Source organism: Talpa europaea (assembly GCF_964194135.1).
Source record: "Talpa europaea genome assembly, chromosome: 6".
Classification (NCBI taxonomy): domain Eukaryota; kingdom Metazoa; phylum Chordata; class Mammalia; order Eulipotyphla; family Talpidae; genus Talpa; species Talpa europaea.
Window position 1 is genome coordinate 91,311,648 of NC_140072.1, and position 27,151 is coordinate 91,338,798.

A 27,151-nucleotide genomic window follows, 5' to 3' on the forward strand; every position below is an offset into this window, starting at 1 on the left:
AAGATAAAGCCAAGATAGGATTACATGGGATCCATTTTCTTTCTTTTTTTTTTTAAAAGATTTATTTAATTTATGCATACAAGAGCTGGGGTACAGGCCAGAGGTGTGGGGGGTGAGAGGATTCACCAGACAGAGCGGGAAACAGGACAGGCAGATTGACTGAAATACACTGCTGGGAGGAGCAGTGGGCAAGCTAGGAGGGGTCTGCCTCACCATGTGTGTTGCTCCCTGGCCAGAGGCTGCAGACAGCTTCACAGGTTGCCTTTTAACCCCTTGCACCACCAGGGAAGCCCTGGGATCCATTTTCTTCATAGCAATAAAGGAGTTCTACAGACAGCATACAATGAGTGCTTTTTTGTTTGGACTGGAATCCATTTAGTCAGTCTGTGAATGATAAAGTCAATTGTTTGCTTAAGTTTGTAAGTAATCTAGTGAAATAGGGATATATCTATGCAATTCAGGAAATACAGTTGAGACTTTCTGCATGATCCTAGTAACGCGTGAATTTTTGCTTTGTGGTTTTAGTTGGAGAAGATGGTACAAATTGGGAGATTGATGACACTCAGCTAAGAGTAGAATGAGGATGTATTCATTTCTCTTTGTATTTTGCCACTTTGCTATATTCTTCTGTTGTTTCTAATGTCATTTTGCTGGAGTTTTTAGGGGTTTCTGTGTATAAAATAACATATTATCTATCAATAATGATGGGTTTATCTTTCTTCTTTCCTTGGATTTCCTTAATTTCCTGTTTTTGCCTGATAACTCTGTGTGGCCTTAGGTAGGGGGTACTGTGTATATGCAGTGAATTCATATGCAAAAACATTTTGTAGAGCTAAAGAGTATGAAATAGATGTTAGTTGTAGTGGAATTACAGCTTAGAAATTTACCTCCCAGAACAAATGATACCATGTCCAGGATGTCACAGTCACAGCTATTAAGTAATAGGACTGAGAACCAAATCTCGGCTGTTATACGCTGGAAAAATCTAAGGTTTTGGGTAGTATCATATTAGAATGTCTTCATGAATCTATTGTGTTTGGGGTGTGTTTGAATAGGCATTTATACTTTTTTTTTTGATCACATACCCTTTTAGAAATCATATAGTTGGAAGGTATTTTCCTGTGATGATGATGTTATATTTGGAATGGCAGATCTCCAATTTAAAACTCAGCATTAGGTAACCTAATATATGGACAGCCATATGTCCTAAAGGCAGAGGTTTAGTAATGAAAGTCTATATTTAAAATAGTAAAATCATGCTTTTAAGTTTATTAAATGGGCATATGCACTGTATGCATTGATTATAATATTAGAACACATAAGCATAGGGTGGCATCTTAATAAAGTTGATACAAAGTTAATTTGCTGACTATAAGTTAAATATTTAATTTTTTAATCTTAAAAGTCATAAGGGCTTTTGGAAGATTATATCAATGGTCTAGAACAGATAATCAATACTGCTTACACAGTTATTTCTTTCCCTTTAAATTTCTCTTTAGTAAACAGGCTTTCAGAATTTCATCATATGTACATTATACCTCCTAGTAGTACTGTAAAAGCTGTTTAATGCATGTTTCTTAATAATTGTGGTTTTTACCCAATGCAAAGAATTCACAAAGTATATTATTATATAATATATTTATTTATTAACATAAATGATTTTTTTTTAAATTTTGAAAATGTAGAAAATATTTTTTTGATGGCAAAAAAAGTCACTCATACTATTTTCCACCCAAAGATGACCGTGTAAAACATTTTGGTTTGTTTTTTGCTAATCTTGTGAATAATTGTTAAAAGTAGGTCATATCAACTTTGCCATCTTTTTCTTCAAAATTCTTAAGCTGTTTTCAGAACTGCAAAGCAGATTATTGTTAGATCAAATGCTGCCCTCAAGGAAGCAATGATGCCTTTAAGTCTCTACACTTGATACTATGTTTACAATTATTAGACTAATTCATACGTAATTGAACAATGAAAGTAGTTACTGGATTAAAAACAAATACTGGAGCAAAAGAACTTAAAAATTCATAGAATTAGTATGACAAACAGGATGTAGAACTGTGGTTAAAACCAGTAATTTGGTGAAAGTTGAAAATGAAGGGAGAAGGGCAATGAGAATTGGTGTGGTTTACGAGAATCACAGAACTCAGGAGCACGGTAGTGAACTAGACTGTCAATCTAGATTCTTGCCTAGATCCCAATTTTGTAGACTGGCATCAAACCCTCAGCAGTAAGTATAAAAACCAAGATTAGGAGACGCTAAGCCTGGCTCCTTAATGCCAGTTTATTCTTTCTTCTCCTTTATTCAAAGTAGCAAAAAGTGGCCCTGAATTCATAGGAAATGAATTCTGCAAATGTTATCATTCAGTATATGAAGTTTGTTCTGCCCATATTCTTCTTAATAGTAGTTGGGTCTTTGTGGAAGAGGAGTGACAGTAACATAAATTCTCAAATTCAAACCCCTAATTTCAAATTCTGACACATTTCTTTTTCATATCATTGATCTTTCTTTGTGATTTCATCATTTTAAATTACATTAGATATTAGAATCATTGATAATTATAATTGAAATATTGTAATATGAAATATAGTAAATATTAATTGGGAAATATAACCCCACAATAGGTGTAAAAAAAAAAAAGAACTGGCTATATAAGTCCTAAAATCTATTGCACTGACACACAAGCTACTGAATAAATCACAATCACAAAAGACAATAAAATGAGTAATAACTTATCTTTGAATAAGGAGAGATGACAGAGCCAAAACCAATTATTTCCTCAGGCAGTGGCCATGTGATACACAGAAGTAAATACTAGAAAAAAGAAAATATTTTAATATAATCTGCATTTAAGCTAAATAACTAATACCTTAGTATTCATAATGAAGCAAAGATTTTTGTACAAGTAAGAAAACCTTTAGCCCTGGGTAAATAAATATATGATCCCCTTGCACCTTAACTCTGCCCACCCCCTTGTTACCTCAGCACTACCCTTTGCCAGTGAATCATTAATCATGATTCATGTTATACTGAGTCCAGAGGTGACTTCAGAAACTTTCTTAATGGAGCTTTATGGCACCTGCTATAAATCAGTATGAATTGGCAAGAGTGGTAAATCCCATTTCCTAGCTTTGCATATTTTCTGATTATCTTCTTTTCTAAAGTAGAGTAAGGTAAAGGTAGGTAAGTCAGTCACTTGCCACGAAAGAAGAAATTACTATCCACTAGCTGAATAAAAAGCTTTTTTCTCTTCATGGCATATATTTATCTAATTGAATGACTTTCTTGTAATTTACTAATAGAGGACACAAGCTTCTACTTTGGATGCACACCGGGTTATTCTAGAGTGGCATTTCTTCATCTCCAGTTTTCTAGAAATCCCTAGTAGTTTTCAAAAAGCAAAAACTGTTAATTACTTTAAAATCTGGCCTCTCTATAATTCAAAGCTGGATTAATTGTATAGAAATGTTATATAATGAGTATGTAAAATTGTGTCCCATCATTTCAACTTCATGAAGAATGTTGTAAACTTTCAGCCATTTACGCAATGAGAAATATGGGAGGACATGTACAATAAGATTCATAATATTTCTTCCAGTTGTACTAAAGGAGCATTTATTTCTCATTAAAGGAAACTAATTTATATGAAAAAATAGTATACATAGCCATTTTTTCAAAGAGAAGGTAGTATTTAACTAGTATTTAATGTATTGTTTTTTCATAGTAGATAAGCACATGATTTCATCTAAAAGGACTCATCAGAATCTTTAAAGACAGGAGGGAGACCAGGATTATAAAAATAAATTGGAAAATGTTTCTAAAGAAAGATCTGAAATCTCCCTGCCTATAGGACTCCTGAGATTGGGAACTTTAGAAATTTAGATAGAAAATTAAAATTGAATTTGTTTTTCAGATAGAATTCTATGGTGAGAATTTCTGTGGGAAGCTGCTAAACCATTTAATTCTTCAATTGTCAAAAGTGACAGACTTGCTCAGTTTGATATTTGTGTATGTTTTACATAAAAGCACTCAAAGATTTTAAATTCCTTTTTAATCATTGTGTAATTTCTTTTTTAAAAACTGTTATTTTAGTGTTTTTGCAGTGGCCTCATGTTTCTGAGTCAGATGGTAGTTTTGTTATTTAATGTGTCACCATGTTGTTACGTGTATGCATATATATATAGGGCCACATACACATGTTTTGTAATATCAGATCAGTGCAGTTGGAATGATTGCATCATATACTTTTGCAGGAAAGGATCAAAGGGAAATTTAATATCACTCTTTATCCTATCCTACTATAAATAATGCTGCAATGGACTTGGGTAAACAAATAGCTCTTTGAGACCTTAAATTCAAATCTTTTGTGCTAGACCCAGGTGTGGAATTCCTGTCATATGCTGATTCTGGTTTTGATTTTTTAAGGAGCTTGCATATTGTTTTCCATGTTAGGGGTACTATTTTGCATTCCTGACAATAGTGCACAAGGATTCCAGTTTCACTACATCCTTGTCAACAGTTGTTGTTTTCTGAGTGTTTTTTTATAGTTGCTATCCTGATGGTTGTGGATGATATCTCATTGTAATTTTAATTTGTATTTCCCTAATAATTAGAGATGTTGGGCCTCTTTTTTATATGCTTATTTGCCATTCATCTACTTTCTTTTGAGCCTATTATTAAATCAGATTTTGTTATTGTTGCTGAGTTTTGGAGTTCACTATTCTGGATATTAATCCTTATCAGATAGAAAATTTGCAAATATTTTCACTCTATGGTTGCATTTTTATTCTTTCAACAGTATCTTCTGATTACAGATTTTTTAATTTTTCAGGAAGTCCAGTTTGTCTATTCTTTCTTTTGTTACTACCTATGTGTTTGGTGTCCTATCAAGAAAACATTCCAAGTTCAGTTTAGAGTTTTATGTTTTAGGTCTCACATTTGGTCCTTTATCCATTTTGAGTTAATTTTTATATATGGTATTAGATAAAGGTTCAACTTTACTCTTTTGCATGTGGATGTTGAGTTTTTCCACCACCATTTGTTGAAGATTATCCTTACTCTGTTGGCGCTCTTATCAATAATCATTCAACTGTATATGTGTAAGTTTATTTCTAGGTTCTCTTTTCTGGGCTAGTGGTCTATATGTCTGTCCTTTTGTGAGTACACCACAGTTTTGTTTTTTGTAGCTTTGTAATAAGTTTTGAAATCAGGACATGTGCGCCTTCCAGTTTTGTTCTTCTGCAGGATTGCCTGGCTTTTTGAAGTCTTTTGAGATTCCATATGAATTTTAGGGTTTTTCTTGTTTCTGCAGAAAATACTGGGATTTTGGTAGGGATTGCATTGAATCTGTAGATGATCCCTTTGGGGAGTTTTGACATTTTAGCAATATTAAGTCTTCCAAATTGTAAACAGATTGGCATTTAATTTAAGCTCAATAAATGACACTAATGCTTATAATTTTCTTTACTTCCATATACAAAGACTATGAAATTATGTCTGTAACAAAAAACAGAACCTTTAACAAACAGGAATGTGATGTGGTCTCTTTGTGTTTCCATTTATTTTGATGTTTCTTTCAGCAATGTTTTGTAGTCTTCATTGTGCAGGTCTTTTCACCTCCTTCGTTGAGTTAATTTCTCAGTGTTTCATTTATTTGATGCTATTGTAAAATGAATTATTTTGTGATTTCTTTTTCAGATGGTTCATTGTTAGTAGTAGAAATGGAGCTGATTTTTGTCTGTTGATTAGCAATTGGATTTTTAAAATAAACTCTTGAAATCTTTGGATATTTGTATAGTCATTTCTCCCTCTTTTTCCTCACGTCAGAATCATTTAGGAAATTATGTTCTCAATGCATTGATTCCTTTTATTTGTTGTATAAAATGCTTTCACTCTTTGGACTTTTTCTCAATATCCACTCTATCTTTTATAATTTGGATTTATTTTGAAAACAAGCAAAAGTCATTCAAAACAAATTCATATAAATTACAATAAGCTGCATAATACTGCTCTGAACTTAAAAGTCAAATGAAATATGTAAAATAATAGAGCAAGTTTGTGTTTGCATATTCGTGTGATGTGGAGAGGAGATGATGAAGAAGAAAAGTCCTAAACTGTCTGAAAATAATTCCAAAATGTAAATTCTGATTCTTTTCCCCCCAAAGGAAACAATTCTGTATATCCAGTCAAAGGGACTACTTTACCTTCCTGCATGTTAAAAGTTCTCTTTTTTGTTACAGACTCATAATTTTATAGTCTTTATATATGCAGGTAAAGAAAATCATGAACATTAGTGTCATTTATGAGTTTAAATACCATTAAAGTATTTTTACTTAACCACACAAATCTTTCATTAGTTGTATTTTCAAAAGACGAAATATCCTTTTATTGCTGACAGGTTTAAAGCATGAAGTTATAGTATTGTCCTAGATTCTCCAAGGTTGTGGTCTTGATGATTCAAGTTAAAACACTTACCCCAGTGATTCTCAACCAATGCCTTAGCTCCCTCAGAGACATTTGGCAATGTCAGGGAATATTTTTATTGCCATTATTTGTTGGGGAGTATGGTGCCACTGGTTGGAATCTAGTGCGAAGAGATTAGGGATGATAGTACACATCCTATAATGTACAAAACAACCCACACTACAAAGGATTGTCTATTCTAAAATATCAATCATGCTGAGGTTGAGACTGGGTGACTTTATATTAGTGTAAAATCTTGGGCCCAGAGCGAGCTTTTATTCAGTCTATTGTTTAACTTTGTCTGAATGTTTAAACTCAGCGATGCCTTAGTTTCCTCATCTGGAAAATAAATGTATTATCTAACATATAACTCTGGTAAGCACAGTTTCTGTCACATGGTAAACAGTCAATAAATGTTATGATTGTTGTTTTTGTTATATTACCACTAACAGTAATATCAAGCCTGTCAAAATTTACTACAACAATAAAAGTTTAATGAGTACTTACAATTCCCTCATTTGAGAAGTAACACATGTATATTTTGTGTAATAGCTGTGCTGCAGTATAGCACAGCCACATAGCAGTCTTTTTCCCCACATATTTCTGATTGTGCATACATCAGGTTACCTTATTCAGGTTTAATTTATCAAAATAATGGTCTAGGATTGAAACTTTTGTAGAATGATCACAGATGTTCAGAGAACCTTGAATCTTTGAAATAAGGGTTGTTAGCAAGCACATGGACTGTAGCTGCCTCCTTTTAGGGTTACCTCAATAGTTGCTATGGCTTGTTAGAGACTGCATCAGTGATCATGGTAATCATGGTATTTTCCTCTTCCTCTCTAATGGCCCCCTGATGATTTTATTGACGCACTTTAGGGAGGATGATCAGCTGGTTCAATACTTGTACTATGCCTTCATTAAGAAGGTTTAATAAGTTCTGCAAATACCCACTCTGTGAAAAACTCACTAATGGTAAAAGGAAGTAGAAAGGAGTGACAACACAGAGGAATAGAAGGAAGGCATTGTCATTCCTGCCCTTGAGGAGTTTACAATTTTGTTGAGGAGATGTAATTTACATGTTTAATACTGAAAGGACTTTGAAGGTCTAAATGTATGGTAATGCTTATATATAATTAGGAAATGATTAAGCAAGATTAGAAAAGGATAATATTGATTGAAGTTAATTTTGTCTTTATATATAAAAGTGATACTAGCAGCAGTTTAAGATCTTAGACTTTACAGTAAGTGTTCACATTTAATTTGATCTTTGTAATAGCCATAAAATGTAAATTAACCATTATATAAGGTGACTTACACATGTATATATTGTAAATTAAATTATAAATTTGAAAATGTTTAGGCTGTGAAAATATATTAGGGAATGCAAATGTGGATGATACTCTGTCCAACACAGTCCTGGCCAGTGGACATAGATGTGTTAAGAGACCTTAAAGGAAGTTAGGGGCATTCGTCAGATATCCACATCTTGATGAACACATCCTATAAAGACATTGCATTCCTTTAATTCTAAGATTTCTTTCTGTACTTTCAAACATATTACTCGTCAACTAAGCCTTTCTCCTATCCTAGGCTGTGTTACGTCTCTTTCACAAGGAAGCAGACCAGGGAGCACTTACTCTCCTTTCTCCTTTTTCTACCTGAAGAAATGTTTCGATGTGGAGACAATAACAAACAAGCCAACAAAACATTGGTGATAAATAGGGTGAATAAGAATTTTTTTCTTGAAAGCCTGTTCAGTGATGTATTTTCACAAGCCATTCTTACTAATTAACATGTAAATAATTTATAAATACATTAACTGCTTATTATTCCATGACACTGTAATTGAAATGTCAGTGGTTAAAGAAGAGAGACACTTAAGAAACCATGTTCTTTTTACATGACAGGTATTTCTTGCCCTTGCGTTTTTTTGTAAAATGCTCCTCACATTTCCCAAAATCTAAAAATGAAACCTGGGTTCGGGGTGGGGGGGAATAGTTGCTGAATTTAGAATAGTCCCTAATGAAAATGTTGAAAGAATATGTAAATAATACCTCTCAGTATAAAGGCCTTACCTGTTGTGATCAAAATTCAGGCCCCGTCATAAGAGAGATCCAAGATTAAATCCGTCATTATATTATCACCTAACAGAATTGGGACCCTAAAAAGTAGGAAATATATTAAAAGATGTATATTCTACCAAGTTAAAAGTTTTTGTACAGTTATATGGGAAGATATTACACATTTTAAGATTAGCATAATTACCAAATCTCATCAGTTTAACTACCTACCTAAGAATTACAAATTTAGTAGACAGAAAAACTACACTATGTATACATTAATACTAAACCTGAATCTAAAGGTCAGTGTTTTAACATGTTGTTCAGGTTGTCCCACCCAAGGTAGGGGCACCATTCATATCAAACAAATCTTTGATTATTTTGAAATTTTATTCATGTTTTATTGTAATTGTTGATTATAAAGATGGGCAACTTGTATGTATTTGTATATCCAAGTATATTTGATATATTTATATAATTTTCTGGCATGGGTCCTATAGCTTGTTTAGAGGTGAGTAAAATGTGATTTAAGTTCAAATTTTACTCCTGAGGGACCTATTTCCTTCAAGTTTTTTATTTATTTATTTATTTTGGCATTAAAATACTGGGGTGTAGGCCAGAGGTGGGGAGGGTGAGAGGATTCACTGGTGAGAGAGGGGTGGATTTATTGAAATACACTGCTGAGGGGAGCAGAGGGTGAGACAGGTTAAACTTCGGCCTTATCAGTGACAGAGCTGAGACTTAAGCCCTAGGCCACCAGGGAGACCACCTACTTCCCCCAACATTTGTTTCTAATGGAGTGTTTATAAACAAATTCCAGCTATATTATAATTTCCTCCCTTAAATCCTTAGGTATGAATCCCTAATAATAAAAAATGTGTGTGTATGTATGTGTATATGTGTTGGTGTATATATAAACACATACATAATGAGGACTTCATTATCACAGTAATTCCTTAATAAAAATCTCCATATTCAGACTTTCTTGATTTACTTAAAAGTTTATGTATATAAAGATCTAAAAAGGTTTGCATATTTAATTTGATTATTTCACTTAACTTCTTTAGTCATAGCCCCCTTCCTTTTTAACCCCCATTCTCTCTCCTATGCCATTGATTTGTTAGTGAAACTAGACATATGTTCTGTCAAATGTACTATCCTTGAGACTTGGTTTTTATTTTTTTCATAGCGTTTTATTTCTTTTTCTGTAAATTGGTATTGAAATCTAGAAACTCAGATTCAGGCTCAGAGTAATTCAGTTCTTAAAAATGAAGATACACTTTAGAAAATTTGGATATTCTAAACTAAAAATTTTGAATAGATAATTCAGAATAGTGACTAAAAGCACAAACTCTGAATCCCAAATTTGGATGGAAATCTGGCTAGATTGCTTCTTTTTTTTTTAAAGATTTATTTAATTTTATACAAGAGCTGGGGTACAGGCCAGAGGCATGGGAGGGTGAGAGGATTCACCAGAGACAGAGCAGGGAGCAGAACAGGCAGACGACAGAAATACACTGCTGAGGGGAGCAGCGGGCGCAACAGGAGAGGTTGGTCTGCCACACCATGTGGGAATCTCCCTGGCCAGCCAGGTATGGAACCAGCACTGCAAAGGTTGTGGACAGCTGCACAGGAATTGAGCCCTGCAGAGGCTGCAGACAGCTGCACAGCGCTGCGCTCAACCCACTGCACCACCGGGGAGGCCCTATATTGCTTCTTAACTGTTGGACCATGGGCAGGTTTTTTTTTTTTTTAATTTTATTTTTTTTTATAGAGGCATGTTTTATTTATTTATTTGTTTGTTTGTTTGTTTGTTTGTTTTGTTTGTTTATACATGCACTGGGTACAGTCAGAAGCGCGGGAGGTGAGAGAATTCACCAGAGCCAGAGCTGGGAGCAGAGCAGGCATAAGGACCAAAGTACACTGCTGAGGGGAGCAGCGGGCGGCAGGAGAGGTCTGCGCGCCATGTGGGACCCTCCTCCGGTGGCCGGGGAGCAGCCGGGGATCGAACTGGCGCCGCAGAGGCCGCGGCAACCGCTGCGCCACTGGGGAGGCCCCATGGGCAGGTTTTAAATCTCTGTTTTAGTTTCCTTATCTGTAAACATGGGCATAATAATAGTGACCTATCCATAATTTTGTTGTGGTGATTAAGTCAATATACGTAAAATACCTAAAAGAGCACCTGGCACAAATTGAGTTATATGTGTTTGCAGTTATTAATAATGTAACTGATTTTCCCTCATGCTAGGTATATTTTAGTTACACTGTTAGAACAGGTAGACTTTTAGGAGTTCTCTGGCAAACTGCTGAATATAGCCTTTTTTTTAAATAGAAAATGCAATCCAGATTACAAATAAGGTATTTACAAGTGAAACCTTGCAACATTAAAGTATAGGAATTAGAATTGGTTAGGATTCAAATTATTAAGCATTTGTGAGATTAAAGCCATTAATAGTAGAGTTGTTGCTCAAAGGCGTCCTAGGCACATAAAAGCTTGTGCATAATTATATGGTATTAAAATCACCAACTCCATTCCTGAATATGTTGTTTGAATACTTGAATGTGAAATGAGTGTTTGCCACCTTATCATTTAGGACTACCAAGATAAAAATGGTTTGACCCCAATATGAAGTAATCATACTAAATTTGGATAGAATTCTGCCTTTGTTTTTATGTAGTCCTTATGCATTAATTCTTTCCCACAAATGCTGCAAGAAAGCATAATAAAATGCATAGCCAGCTTTGTGATTTCAGAAGCACAATTGAAGTGTACCTGCTGACTTCTGTTGTTTTCAAAATCTGGATTAGATAAGAGTTTACATGGTATGTCCATAAGGTCCATAAGAGCTCAATAAATATTTGTAGCAAAATGCTTTAGAATGGGGCACAGGATATCCAGAAGACCAGTTAGTAGATTACTTAACTAGTGATAAAGGGTTTAAACTCATATGTTGACAGATGATGGGGAGTGGGGGGTTAGATACTATAAACATGGCTGAAGGAAAATTAATAAAACCTGAGTAACTATGGGAAATAATTGTGATCAAATACCTTTTTAAAATCATATCCAATAGCACTCTCTCTTGTTGAAGAATCAGTGTTCTTCATATCTTCTTTTAAATTCTGGAATCATTATTTTCTAAATAAGATTGACCTTTACCTAGGTACCTGATTTTCACATAACTAAGTTTGGCCAGAAAAGATCAGAGTGAGTGAGTGAGTGAGTGAGTGTGTGTGTGTGTGTGTGTGTGTGTGATGTTTTTAAAGATTTTCTCTTAGCATGTTGAATTGCTTTTGTAGAAAACTGGGAGGAGCAGGGGAGGCAGGAGAATTGTATTATATTCCATAAGGAGGCAGCTTTTATGCCACAGCCCTACTTTCTAAAACTTTGAAGATAAGAGTAAGGACAGTATCTTAGGGACTGGTGAGTATTCACATATTACCCTTTGTGAATATTCTGAAAAAGAAAATCTCATGTAAGAAGTGAGTATGATGGCAACATTATCATTAGTTCTTACAATGAGAGGTTTAGAAACTCATTAAATATCTTTCCCAAACTTTTGTATCTGTATTGTGGTATCAGTTACTTTGAGTTATTGTTGATGTTAGCAACCTCTGAAGTTCCTCAGATGTTCTTGCAGATTGTATTTAATAGACATTAAGAGTAAGCTGTTGATGAATAAAATAAAACATTGCTCAGCATATAGTCCAAGTCATAGGATTGTCATACTTAATTGATCTACATTGATTTATTTGGATTTCTCACTATTTTTTTATTTTGTTAGAACCTTAGACAATTTTTCTTTAATTCTGCACCTAAATTTCTAAATTTCAAAAAATATATAATGTGAGTTTTTAAATTTTTTTAGCTCAGTGTCAGGGGCCCTTTGGCTTCTGAATTGTTCCTCTGATGAGAATACATTATACTCTTTCCACATGTCTTTGGATAATTGTTTAATCTGTTCATAACCATCTTTCCTTTTTATAAATACTTTTTCTTTTGCTATTTGTAGTCATTTACTTTTTCCCAGGAGTTCATCTGTCCTTTTCCCTATTTCTTTGTAAATTTTTCCCTTTTAGTTTTAATTTGTACTGAACTTCTCTGTATTTCCTATATTTTCTCTCTTTGAAGCCATTGCTGCCGTTGCTTTTGCTGCCTCTGCTCTAATACTAAATGTTTGGGTTTTTTGCTGGATTTACATTCTATAACAACCGTAGTTTGTGAAGTCACGATTTAAAAAAAAAAAAATTGAACAGTAAGATCAGTAAGATGTTTCCCCACTAATGAGCAACACTCAGTATATGATTATGTTAATTAACATTCTTAGTTTGGATAGTATATTCTGCATAGATGCAGAATTTTATGCTGTATCTTACTATTAATCATATTTAATATTACAGCCTGGCATTGACGCATTTATCACATTTGCCTATCTGATTCCCTGCTTGCTATGAAGAGCTATGCTGCTGAGTAATTTGTGATACCAAACTTAATAAGTAAACTGATAGGTTATTTATTAGTATTTTAAAATTTAATTATGACAAATAAAATATAATTGGATTCAAGTGATAATTCATGAGTATTCCAGAGACATTATATGAAAACCTCAGTATTAAGAGCACATGAGGTCATGGCTATCTGGGACACCACTAAGTGACAGTATCACTAGTCACAGGTTGATGCAAATTGTCTGTGCAAGCTGAATAGGACTGCAAAGCACAGTGTGAAACAATTGTTTTCTTCATAGAATGCATTCTTCTTAAATAGGAGAGCTTGCTATCACTTTTGTACAATGAGTTGACTGAAAAAAATATTTTAAAGACTAGGAAGATTGTTTAAATGTCTTTATTCTCTTCAGAGCAACTTTTTCATAATCACTGTGATTTACTTCAGGGCTAATAGTACATGATTATTGTGTAGGAATTAGTGACTCTGTCTTCACCTGTGTATAACAGTAAAAAATACCAGAAAACTTTTTCTCTTGGTGATTATTGTTAAAACCACTTCCTATTTTTATACTTTAAGTGTCTTGTTATATGTAAATAATTGAAACATTTTAGGAATATTAGCTATATGCAGTCTGGGATATTTTGCTGCATTATTCATTCATTTTCCAATGTATTAGATACCTACGGTTTTTCAGACACAATAACTGAGTTTCGCTTTTGATCTAAAAGCAGTATTCAAATGGAAAACAGAACCAGGGCCAAAGGCACCTCACTCACAAAATTATTGTATTCCTAGACACATGAAAAACTGTGCTTGTTCATAGTAGTTAGCAACTTCTGAAAGAAGACGACTATTGAAAGTTTTAAGGTTGATTTTTCTACCCTCAAGGACCATGATTTAATTGGAAACTTAAAATGCATACAAAAACTTTATCTTATTTAATGTTTAGATTGAGATACTTTTGAGAGTACCTTTAAAGTCTCATCATAATAGTGAGACAAATATAAATCAAATTGTGGATTTTGGATATTTGTGATTGTGTATAGAAATTCTAAAGGAGGAATGAACATTGAGTCTAGAGTAGTCTAGGCTTCATAGGAGGAATTAGACCAGAATGAGAGGAATCAAAAATTCACTGGTGTGATTCTTACCAGGATAAGATTTACAATGAATATACCAATTTAACTGAAATAAAAATTTGGTTGGGGGAAATAGAAATAGTAGTTGGATTGGACTGAGAAATTTTGATTGTGAACTGTGTTGTTTAGCCTCAGTGTCCCAGTTTACCATCTACAACATGATAGTGGTACTTAGCTGATAGGGTTGTACCATGATTATTCATGAACCTCATGGGGAGTAGTGTGTCATACTTGTGAGTGATGAGTAAATATTAACTACCTATAACACACTGGCAAAGTTTTAAGCTTTTGAAATTGTTTGCAAATGTGTGGTATGGATTTGGGGGTGAGAGGGGTAGCAGGAGAATTTGAAAGAATTTTGTAACTGAATGAAGGGAGATGCGAGAAAATGACTGCTTTTTCATGCCCAAGTGACTGGAAAACTAGGAGAATTTAACATAAATAAGTCAGGAAGGGATTCCTGTTATTTAAGAAGAAATAAGTTCAAATCTAAACATACCAATTAGAAATAATCAGCTGATAGAGAAATGAAAGTGGTGCTCCCTGAAAAATTAGTGTGAAAATCTTCCAAATAGACAGCTTGAAGCCTTGGGTGTGGATGAGATCTCAAGGATAGAATGTTGGAAGGGGAAAACATTGATAAGAAAACCTTAGCAATTCCATATTTGGTGTACAAGAGGAAAAAGAATAACTAAAAGAGCAAATCAAGGAAATAGGAACAGTTTTCCCCTAAATATGTTTTACCAAACACTAGTTCTGTGGAGTGGTAACAGGTAAATGGCAAAGAAAATTGATGCATTTGAAATACTACAACTGTGTCAAACAGAGTTTAATTGTTCACTACAAGAATTCTCTAGACTTTTAATTTGGTAACGCATATGGCAAATCCCCAAGAGAGGGGAGATATGAAGTACGGTTTTGTGGATTTGATTGTTGAATCCTTTTCTCCCCCAAAATACTTTGTGGAGACTAGAGTTCTAGAGGACATATTTTGGGAATTATAACAACGAAAGGGGGGGGGGTGGTCGAGCGGGGGAGAGGGGAAAGAAAGAAGAGAAGAAGTTAGACTGTGTCCTATGTTGCAGAGAGACTAAGGAAGATGAGAAATTAGAATTTACTTGATGTTTTTTATTAGATGGTCATAAATGATCTTTTCATTTTTTTCAATTTTTTTTATTTTATATATTTTTTATATTATTTTTTATTTTTGCACAATGTATGCATTTTCATCTTGGTAATAGTCCCCGTACAATTCCCACCCCCCTTATTTTGACCATAATCCCTCCTACTCCCCCCCACCCCTGCCATAGTGTGTCTCTGGTTTATAGTTGCTTGTTGATTTTGGATTTTTACTTTATTATAATTAGTGCTTTTCCTAGTCCCTTATTTAGGTTTTCTAAATTCCTGCTATGAGTGAGACATCCGACATTTTTCTTTTTCTTTCTGGCTTATTTCACTGAGCATGATCCCTTCCAGCTCCATCCATGTTGCTGCAAATTGCATGAGTTTATCTTTTTTGATTGCTGAGTAATATTCCACTGTGTATATGTACCACATCTTCTTGATCCAGTCATCTATCTTTGCACCCCTATGTTTATAGCAGCACTATTTATAATAGCTAAGCAATGGAAACAAATGATCTTTTAAGAGTACTGCTCAGTAGTGTGGCTTCAGCAGACACTGCTTTATAAGGAGTTAAAGAGTTAGTATTGAGGAAATGAAGGTAGTGGGTTCCAGCTCTATTCAAATATAATCATTCGTTCCACCTCCATTGATTCAAATATAAAGTGTGACTGATAGGTATAACTTGGTCATTACTAAATATTTGTGTATCCTCTGTTCATTATTTTGTATATATAATAAAATTGTTATTTCTAAATAACATGTCTTTTCTGTTTAATCCTAATCATATGATATCGAGCTAAAATGGATTTTAACAGTTGTCTAGAACCATTAGTTTCACTTTCAAAGGGCAAAGGCACACATTAAAATTACTGTCTTTTTAGCCATTGCCATAGCATCATGTCTAAACCATGATCCCTGTATTTTCTTAAAAGTATCAGAAAAATAAGCCTTAATGAATTGTGTTTTAAAAGTGCCCATCTTACAAGAATTTTCATATAATAGAGATACAAATATGTAGTTTACAATTAAATGCTATAATGAGAGAAGTCACATATCCTCTAGCAATAAATGATTTTAATAATCTCATCATTTTTAATGATAAAATATTATGCCTTCAGATTGATAACAATTTTTTTTCCCATTACAGGCAAATCAGATTCCACATTAATACATCCTCCCAACAAATTTGAAAATCACTAAACAAACTTGATTTTCAGTGACTACTTATGTTAGCCCCACTGACTACTGAGGTGCTTGAATGCTCTATAGTAAACGCAAGTACTATAGCATTAGTAGTGATTGTATTCTGATCATCTTTGTATCTTCTTCAGCATCTAGCCTATTACTTTATTTTATAAACACTCATGTGCTCCATCTTTTGAAGTATTAACTGAAAGTAGAATAACCATGAGCACTGGGATCGGCCCTTGTTCCCTCAGAGATTCACAAATTTTTATTTAGGCATATAAAAGATTTTGAGAAGTTTTGCAGAAAGAAACTTGTATAGATTTTTAGTAAATATTTTTGTTTTTAGATTATAGGAAAATACACTGTTGTAACCATTTTTGAACCTATACTTCAGTGATATTAAAGACATTCATAATGTTGTGAAACTATCATTACCATCCAACTATAGAACCATTTTCATCTAGCAAAACTGAAACTCTATATCCATTAAACAGTAACACACCCATTCTCCCTTCCCCCAACTTTTGGCAGATAATGTCATTTGAATTTTTTAATCTGATATTTTCAAACTTCTTTTTACAGTAAATAAGAACTTTTTTTCCCTCTTAACATTTACTTATATTTCTTAGAACTTCCAGCATTCAGAGAAATGCAGGATTAGTTTTCAGTTAGTGTAGAGCATATGAGTATTTTGTCTCAAAAGTTGCATGAATCGAAAGAGAAAAAGGCATCTAGCATCTAGAGTGGCTATTTGAGTAAGACATAAATCTGAATATTTAAAAAATATAGAGGGAGAGTGACAAGGTGATTTGAGAAGATATTTAAGTATACTGAAACCGACTATGACCTAGGAAATAGAAAATCTGGTTTCCTTTTCTGCTTTGTCACTAGAACTAGCTAGTCTCTCAGGGCCCCTTTTCCTCATCTGTTTCCTTTCTATGAACTCAATGAATTGTGAGATTCCTTCCAATCTTAAAAGGTAAATGATTGACAGTCTCCCGATTGGTGCAGGGGGTTAAGTCACAGCACTATGAAGCTATCTACAGCAGTGTAGCATGAGTTCAATCCCCAGTCAGGGAGCTGACCCACATGGTGCAGCATACCTCTCCTGTCTCCCAGCTGCTCCCCTCAGCAGTGTATTTTCATAGATCTGCCTGTCCTGCTCTCCACTCTGTCTTCTGGTAAATTCTCTCACTCCCATACCTCTGACCTACACCCCAGCTCTTGTATGCATAAATAAATAGATCTTTATTTTAAAAAAAGGTCAGTGATTGAAGAATATTGTGCAGACCATGGAATTTAAATTAGTACTGAGGATTTGATAATACAGAGAAGTGGGAGGGAGAGAATCTGGGAATTGATACCTACACAAAAGGCAAGCACTTACTTCAAGGGGAACATGGTAGAAGCCTCAAACAATGGCAAAGACAAGACAAAATATCAACATGTAAATATTCTCCTTTGTCACACCTGAATTCTGGATTTATTGGAGTAGCAGGATGCTAGAGAGAAGGGAAAATACTGTATATAACAGGTGTCAAAATACTATCTGTGCTAGAACTACTCAAATGAAATAATATAGTACCTAGTTGGTATTCAGTAAATATTTCCTTTCCCACGGTTTCAGGGCCTTAACCAATAAAATTGTGCCGTCATATTTCCACTAATGGTAGGTAGATGGCAGAGAATAAGAATTGTCATCTTCCTGAAATTTGTGAAAATATGAATATATAAATACATTAATATATTATGACTATGTGAAACTACTATTCTCGCCCTTCTCCAATGTCTTCTCTATTGCTTTGCTTTTTGCCGGTTCCTTTTCTATCAATATCTTCAGTGCTTGGTTGGCAGAAACAATTGTACCGAACTGTTGTTCTTAATTAACTGAGTCATGAGATCTAAAACTCCTCCTCAAAACAAAGGTTTCCCTAGATACAAACCCAGTGTCCCAGAGAGAGTGCTTTGGTTTCATTCAAATCTGCTGTTTAGTTGATAGTATGTCTAGGAAGTTAGACTGGTCGATTGCACATTAAAATCTGGTTAAAGCAGATAGTTTGTATCCTATGTGCAAGTTTTAAAAGTTTGTGGTTAGGTTTTAAAGTGATGCAGAACCGTGATTTAATTTCAAAACCAGCGTGCTTTCTAAGTTTATAGGATTTGGAACTTGAAAAATAACTTGTAAGATTTCTCAAGAATGTATATTACTTAGTCTTCTTGTGGAATTTTAACTTGATCAGAGTTCCCCAAACTTATTTTAAAGTAAATGTGCAGTATAAAATACTTAAAGAATGAGCACTATATAGTTTAATATTATGTGACTTACTAAATTGATTATGGCTATAGTAATGTTAATAGTAAATACTTAATTAGGCACTTACTATATATGCCAGGAACTAAAATCTGTATAAATTTGAGCTACATTATTTGATTCTAAAATGTGCTTACATGAACCCAGTGTTTTCTTTGTTTACTCACTGATGAGGGGGGAAAAATCAATCTACATAGAAACCAAGTAGGTTTGATAAGTTACTATAGTTCAGCGCCTTATTTATGTTCAGTGCTTGAAAAATAATTTATCGATAGTTGAGGGGTTAATATAATTAAAAAAAACATTAAATGCTGCTTTGGAATGTAGTCCTCCACCTTCATTTTAAAATGAGCTAAATGTTCTGGAAATGCACATTTCCAGGTGAAATGAGATGTTGTGAACATTTAATTGGGAACTTAAGCCAAGTAGGTCTCTACCTCCCCCCTTACCTATGTTTACAGTAGGTATTTCTGCAATCCAAAAAACCCACTGAGTTTTTAACTATAAAGAATTAATATTTTGTATATATTAGAATCAGGTTAAGTGATAAAAAGACTGTAAAAAAAGGTCCCATGGTTTCAATCCATTTTTGATAAATTTCAGTGTACCTTAGTTTATGACTCCATTATATATATATTTGTAAAGTCATAGACAAGAATTCAGATGTGTTTTCTTAAAGGTTAAAATCTGTTTTCATGGATGTCTTATATAACTTCTTCGCAAATAGGACTGCTTTTCCATTCCAGTAAGGAATAGGAATGCGTTTTTGGCTTCTACATTTCTATTTTGAAATTGGTTCCCTGCTCCTCCCCCCCCCCCCCCCCCCAGAAATTAGTTTCATTATTTCATCATGACTAGGCTCAGGGAAATTTATTTATGCTGTTCTTTCTTAAACATATATAAGGTAGAGTGAGTATGGATTAGGGTGGGGAGTGTGGGGCGCCTAGCATCCCAAACAGAAGGAACAGCCTGTGTAAAGATCTTGAGGGCAAGTATGAATGTGATAGTTTTGAGGAACTGAAAGAAGATCCTGTGGTTGGCACATAGCGAGGGCAAGAGTTCACTGGTGATGATGGAGTATCATAAGGCAGGCCATGGAGACCATGGTAAGGAATTTGCTGGCTCACCTACCTCACTGTTGGGAAACAGCAGGTATTGTATTGTATTGTCGGTGAGCCTGGTCAAATCTCAGCTTACCCACACACTAAAGTCTCTATACTCAGTGCCACAGCTCTATAGTAGGGGTTGTAATATCTGCTTCAGTGATGGGCCTAGGTAAAGTAATTAAGTGCTGTACCTGAAATACAGTAATCCCCACAATAAACTGTTAGCATTTTTACTTCCTTATTCACTCAGTATACCCTACTCTGGAATCTTAGACTCTCTCTTATTTTTAAAAATCATTCAGCAAGTATTTACTGAGCATGTACAGTTTTATATCCTAGCTACCCTTCTCCTCCATAATTATGTTTGTCTCTTTCATACTTTCAAAGTTATGAAATCCTCAGTGGACTTTATATTAAGCCTTTGTAAGCTGGGCGCCAAGCATAACATTTGTTTTAGAAAATGTTTGAATAAATAAACGACTAAGGTTTATGTAATACATACGATTACCATATTTTAACACTGTAATTGTTTGAGTGCTTTGTTTCAAATCGTTCCTATGTAGAAAAATGAACACATTTCTCCTTCATCCCAGGTTTCTTTTATATGCAGTAAACAAAAATTGTAAATATGATATTTATAAATCCATAACTTTAGAAAAAAGAAAATGTTTATCCTTTTTCAAATTCATTAACTTAAAATAATTCAGTCCGCTTATATCTCTCTTTTAGCTCAAGTAATTATTTTAATACAATATTATTTTTAAAAAAGCACTCTAATACAAGTGCAAACAAACATCTATAATATCATACAAATTTTTAGCAAGTTGAGTGCTTGCCTTCTTAAAAGATTTTTGTTTTGAGGTAATTATAGATTCACAAGCAATTGTAAGAATTAGTACAGAGAAATCCCTTATACCCTTCACCTGGTTTCCCTATTGGTAACATCTTACATAACTGCAGTTTAATATCACAACAAGAAATTGACACTGATAAAATACACAAACTTTATTCAGGTTCTCCAGTTTCACATGTACATATTTGTGTATGTGTATATATTTAGTTCTGTAGTTTTATTACGTGGCATATTCGTGTGGCCATTATCACAGTAAAACACAGAATAGTTCCATCATAAGGATCCCATGTGCTTCCCTTTTCTAGACACGGCAGCCCTCTCTTCCTAACCGCCCCCCTTCCGTCCTAACACCTGGCCTCCACTAATGTGTTCCCCATAATAATAAATCTGTCATTTCAAGAATAAAATGACATTGTAGAGTATGTAACCTTTTGGATTGGCTTTTTTTTTCCAAAGCAATATAAGTCTCTTGAGATAAGTTGAGAGCTTTAAAAAATAATTTACAGAGAAAGTCTCACACCTTTCCTATGAACACTTGCTTATCCTTTAGCAAGAAAGGCAGAAATGAGAACTACCAGGACAAAGATGCTTCACTTAAATGTGAATTGAATACTTGAATATTCCTCATTTTTATTCTTAAGGTACTCTTTGAGGGGAAGTTGGAAATTCCTTTTCTGATTAACATATTGAGCCCTTGGTTGGAAAGCCATCAATGTTTGTTTTAAAGGGAATGGTCCCTCTCCGTAATTGGCTGTTTTATTTCCAGAAACCATCCCAATCCATTCATCTTCCATTTTCCCTCTTTCCTTTCTCTAATTTTTTCCATGCTGACCAGCTGTACACAAATGGTATGAATTAAGTTCTAGATGAGATTTCTTCAAAATTATGAAATAATCTAACAAATAGAAATGGCAGCTTGACTGAAAACATTTTTTAACTTGAAATTATATGCTTGGAAATTTTCTTGTTTCCGTTGGTCTTGCAGGAAACGATCATGGTAGTTCTCCCTCACTGATGGTCTTGTTTTGCTCAAAAGTAATTATAAATTACACAATTATAAAATACACAATTCATTTGGCTGATCTAAATGGTATCCCTTGGGGATTTTATTACCTAATAGGAGTTCCACCTCATCAAGTCATTCAGAATCTTGATTGACCATTTTTTGACAATTTATGTGCCTATTTATTTTAATTTTGTTTTTGTGTACATGAAGCATATCATAATTTTATGCAGTAATTAAGAGCCTTGTTTTTAACCCACTTTGACATGTTAAAAATCCCATTACCTCACATAACAAGGTTCTTCTGGGTATTTTATAGATTGACTTAGCTTGGCTTCAAAGAAGTTTAAAGGTCTTTCATTAATAAATATTTAAAGGAAACTAGTTCATATTTATTGAGAGGAGCTATAATTGACATTGACATTATTGGCATTATTTATCTGAATAAACCTGAGAAGATACTTACTGTAATACAGGAATAATAACTACTCAACACATGTGCATCTAAATGTTTATCTAGGTGGTTGCTTTCAAGATTTATTTCTTCAAAAGAGAATATGGAATGTAGTGTTTTCTCCCATTGGTGTTAACAGTCTTAGTATTTGACTACTTTGGCAGATTCATACTTCTAGCCTAGGATCAAGGTTCTCTTACATAAGCCTAGGAACAAGTCCAGTCTTACTTGTCTGTTGATCTTTCATGTCAGAATACATGTTAACGTGTGTATGCAATGGAAGAGGAAAGCTCAGAATTAATTGTACTATTCAAAATGCCTTACTAAACGATAGCATTTATATAAATTATGGCATGTTGTTGGCAGTGAAGATCTAGAACCTGACAAACACTGAGGTGTTTTTACATGTTAGAACCATCCACACATCAGTATCACTGCCAAACAAATGATTATTATCTATTCTCATTTTATTATACATTAATAGATAAGATGCCCAGAACACTTAACACTGAATTTTAGCACTGACTTTTCCAGTCTCCCTTTCCACTTGCATCTTGAAAATGAAGAAACAAGTATTAGTCAACAAATTATGTTTAAAGTATGCTCCAGGCTTTGGAAATGTTTCAATGTGTTAGTTTTACCCAGCGATTTAATTTCGTGGGTTTATTGCTGTTATTTTTAATTTTGGACATAAATTTCTTTCCAAAGTAGTATTTTACTGTTACTGTCAGTTTTAGATAGTTTTAACTATGATGTGATAAATTCTTAGAATTGTGTATTTATAGACTCACTCTTGAAGTTGTCCCAGTCTCCTTCCCCACCAAGAGGAATGATTAGGTTCCCTCTAAGTATATTTTAAAACCTTATCCTGCTTTTTGTTCTCCCTTCATAAACCAAAACCACTTCTAAACTCTGCCATGAGTTACAAACACATGTTTCTGGGGCCAGGTGGATTTCCTGAGTGTAGGAAACAGGTCAGTATGAGTAAGTAGAGATTAGTAGGTTCTGTCTCAGACTGAGAAGTTTTATGCCCACCTGAGTACATTTAAAAAAATATTTTTTTACTCAGGTCAAACATACCTTAGAGGCCAAAAGTTTCCAATATTCTGAACATCTAGACAGAATATAAATTCATAAACCATTGATTTTGATGTATAAAAGTGAAATATCAGGCCTCCACTGGTGGCGCAGCGGTTGAGCACTGGGTTGTGAGGCTGCCCGCAGCCTCTGCAGTGCCAGGTCGATCCCCGGCCACCGGCCAAGGTCCCACAAAAAAAAAAAAAAAAAAAAAATCACTTTATTGGGGATAATGATATGTATCAGTTTTAAAACAAGAAATTCTGAGAAATTTGCAGCATGAACCCAGCTAATGTTATGCATTTATGGAATGAGAGGTGTGTGTTCCTTTGATTTGTTTATAGATTCTGTTGACATGTTTTCATGTAAAATCATATAGGTCTATATCTTATGTCATTTAATGATTGCATATTTCCAAGGTAAGGATGTATTATCATTTATTTTTCTACTTCTATAGTAAAAAAAAATTAAGGAAAATCTAACATGCTTTGGTGACACCTTTATAGCTTCTAAGGATTAAGTCTTCTTTTTATCTGTTATTTTTAAATATATAACTTGAATGAAAGCTTAATAGAAATAAATTCTAAAAGATGATTCCAAGAAATAGGTTCATATCATTTATATAACTCTTTGAAAGTTTCAATTTAATTATATTTATTTCTGGTTAAACAAGTACATGTTTCTGAACCATTACAAAGGAAGGGGCATGCTTTCTTGGGTAATTTTTTTTTTCCCACTGTTATTGAATAAAGGTTTTTTTTTTTTTAGATTTTTTAAAAAATATTTTATATAATTCTTACATCATTTTTCATTTTTGCAATGTATGCATTTTCATGTTGGTTATATTCCCCATACAATTCCCACCCCCCCTTATTCTGACCCTAATCCCTCTTCTCCCCCCCCCCACTGAAGGACCCTTGTACAGTAGTTTGAAGTCATTAAGAGATTCCAGATATGTTCATAGCACAAGAAATATCAATATTCACACTTAAAAGAGACATCTATGAAAAGTGATATATCTGTGAAAACTTAAGATTTACGTTGTATTATATAGATGTAAGTTTCCATGCTTACCAATCGTTGATTACTTACTTGTTATAGAAAATAAGTAAGATGGTACTTTCTTACAAGTTAGTTATTCTTGCACACTACACCTTGAATTTTGTTCAAATGGAGCTTAGAGAGTTTCTGAATCATTCTCTATAGCAATGTGATTTCATCAGATTGCTTTCTATATTAAACTCTTTGTCTAATTTTGTTAGAAATTCTAGTTAGGAAAGGCAGCAAGAAATTATTACTGGACATATTGAAAGGACTTTTCACCTGCAATATAGATTTCTTTTTCTTTAAAAAAAAATAACTTTATTGAGATATAATGTAAGTACAATTAAAATATATTTACTAACATCAAGTCCAAATCTCGTCCTCCTAGTGTGAAATCCAGCTGCATGCCATAAGACACAGAATTCTTGTGTGTAGCATGTTTCTCAGGAAGATATTTTATAACTCAAGCACAATTCCAAAGTGTTGCAGCACTAGAAGTAGCATTGGCCATGGTGTTAGTATGACCTGGTATTTTGATAGTGCAGCAATGGGCAGCAATTTATTTATTGCAAACTTTTTCATCTTAAAGATTTTCTGGTATATTTTTATAAGCAAAATGTGTGTGTGTGTGTGTGTGTGTGTGTATGTGACTGAAGGGGAAAGTGTAAGCTTGGGTAACCTACAACCTGGCACAATTCAAGCTGGTACAGTGATATTCTAGTTCTTGATACATAAAGCAGTGAGGCCAGATTGCCTAGTCCTGGGGTTCCGCTCTGGACTGGACCCAACTTTTAGGAAAGACTTGGGTCTTAATAGAGGCCCAGGGGTGTGGAAAACCACATTTATATTTCTGTGACTTAATAGGAAAACAAATAGATATCATGCTTTTAATAAAATATCATCAAATTAATTATGAATAATGATAAAATTGAAAAACAGACACTTTGGGAAATGTTTTAAGAATGGAATAAACAAATGTGTAGTGACTTGGGAAAGTAGATCCAGTGGCTCTCAAAATTTTTAATTCTATCATCCACCTAGGTTTTTCACTGAGGGTGTACTTCTGTCCTGTTTCACAGAGAGGTCCTTCTCACCCTTCCAAGAAAATAAATGATCACACAATTGGAATTAAAATGACTATTATTATTGACTCCTCTATTAACCCTTATCAAATTCTTTAAAATTACGGTTTCTGGTTAATTTGTTTAAGTTTGAGTTATTTTATAGTATAAAAAGTTTAATATAATTCATTGTTTTATCTTTATTTTTTCTACAGTAAATTACCAATTAAATTTTTTCCAGTTTAATGATGAGATCTGCAGTCACCATTTTTACTAGTTTTGAATAGCAAACATATATATGCTATAGTAATAATAATAGTTTGCAGATATCTAATTCTTGAACATTGTTGTAGTTAAATTTAAAAGCATGATAAATTTTGGTTTTCCTTTGTTCATGTATTATGACAAATATATCTGCCTCCTCACATATACTAAATAATAGCAAATTAAATAACATACCAAATTCCCATTCTTTAAAAAAAAGTCTTTACAAAATTTAAGTAAATAAAAATGAGGAACTGGCATTACTGGTATTTTAGAATGTGATTGAAATGAAAAACCTGAGTCTTTTTTTACATCAAATATTTCAAGATTGAATTAAAAGAATCACTGTTTTTTCCAGATAAATTTGCGCCTCATCTTGGTAAGCGGCAAAACGAAAGAGTTCCTGTTTTCTCCTAATGATTCTGCGTCAGACATTGCAAAGCATGTATATGACAATTGGCCAATGGGTGAGTGTTGTTTTTTTTCTTGAGACTGAGTAATGTTAATTCTTTATGCCCGATCTTGTTCTGCCAACATTTTGAAAAAGTTATAAATACATAAAATACTAAAGACAAATATTTGAAGGTATAAGGCTTAAAGATAAAGGGATCACCCTGTCAGGTCTTTAGAATTTGCAATTCAGCTCCCACCTGCAGAATGGTGCTGAGCCAGTGTGCAAAGATCCAGTTTTGTCTTTAAATGTAAATGAATATTATTTTTTAAAAGAAAAACACAAAGCTAAAACACACACTTTCACATCAATACACCTATTTTTACCAAAACACAAAATGAAAAGTTATCTTTAACAAGTTATGCATTCTCTTTGTCTATTCTAAACATTACCTGTTTAAAATTGGGTTTCACAGCTAATTTCTAATTCATGAGTTCAGTGAAATACCACAGGATCAAGAAGGTATACAGTCCATTTATGCTTTGCATTTTCAAGCCAATGTCTATGGCAAACTGACTCCTTTGGTGGATGAATGTGATAGTCCTTCGTTTAGTTCTTTGCTGTTTAGTAAGACTTTGTCTTGCCTCCCAAGGGGGAGTCTTTATGTTTTCCTTTGAACTTTTCCCAAATCATCTTAACCCTTTTTATGGCATAGTGATTTGACCATTTTAGCTGATTTCACTTATGCTAACTTAAAGCAATTTGGACTATTAAAGGATAAGACTTGCTTCAACAAAAAACACAGTATATACAAAATATATCAATTAGAACATTGTTTCTCAGCTTTAGATTAATATATAGAGACCTTTTAGGGAAAGAAAATTCTTGTAGATTCTTTAGTATTCACTTAAATTACTTTTACTAAAATATGTATTTTTAAAAATAGAGAAAACCCAATTAAAATTCTTTATCTTTATTAGCTGGTATGAGACTAAAACAGATCTACAAAGAAAATACAAATATAACTCCAAAGAAAATACAAATATAACTCCAAAATTGGTAGTGTTCAAAATAACAATATTAACATGTCAGATGATTTTTTTTTTTTTTTTTTTTTTCCTAAAACCAGCTCATTGCTTTGACCATGAATATGGTACTG

At 33.6% G+C, this 27,151-nt stretch overlaps 1 protein-coding gene across 1 annotated transcript in view; it reads left to right on the forward strand.

Annotated features, from left to right (window-relative positions):
- Positions 1 to 27,151, forward strand: part of UBL3 (ubiquitin like 3) — a gene marked incomplete at both ends in the record, with an annotated part of 64,096 nt that overhangs the window by 26,212 nt on the left and 10,733 nt on the right. Inside the window, one exon of the mRNA XM_084234884.1 lies at positions 25,960 to 26,068. Coding sequence (XP_084091010.1) covers positions 25,960 to 26,068 — 109 coding nt within the window. The remainder of the gene's footprint in view (positions 1 to 25,959; positions 26,069 to 27,151) is intronic.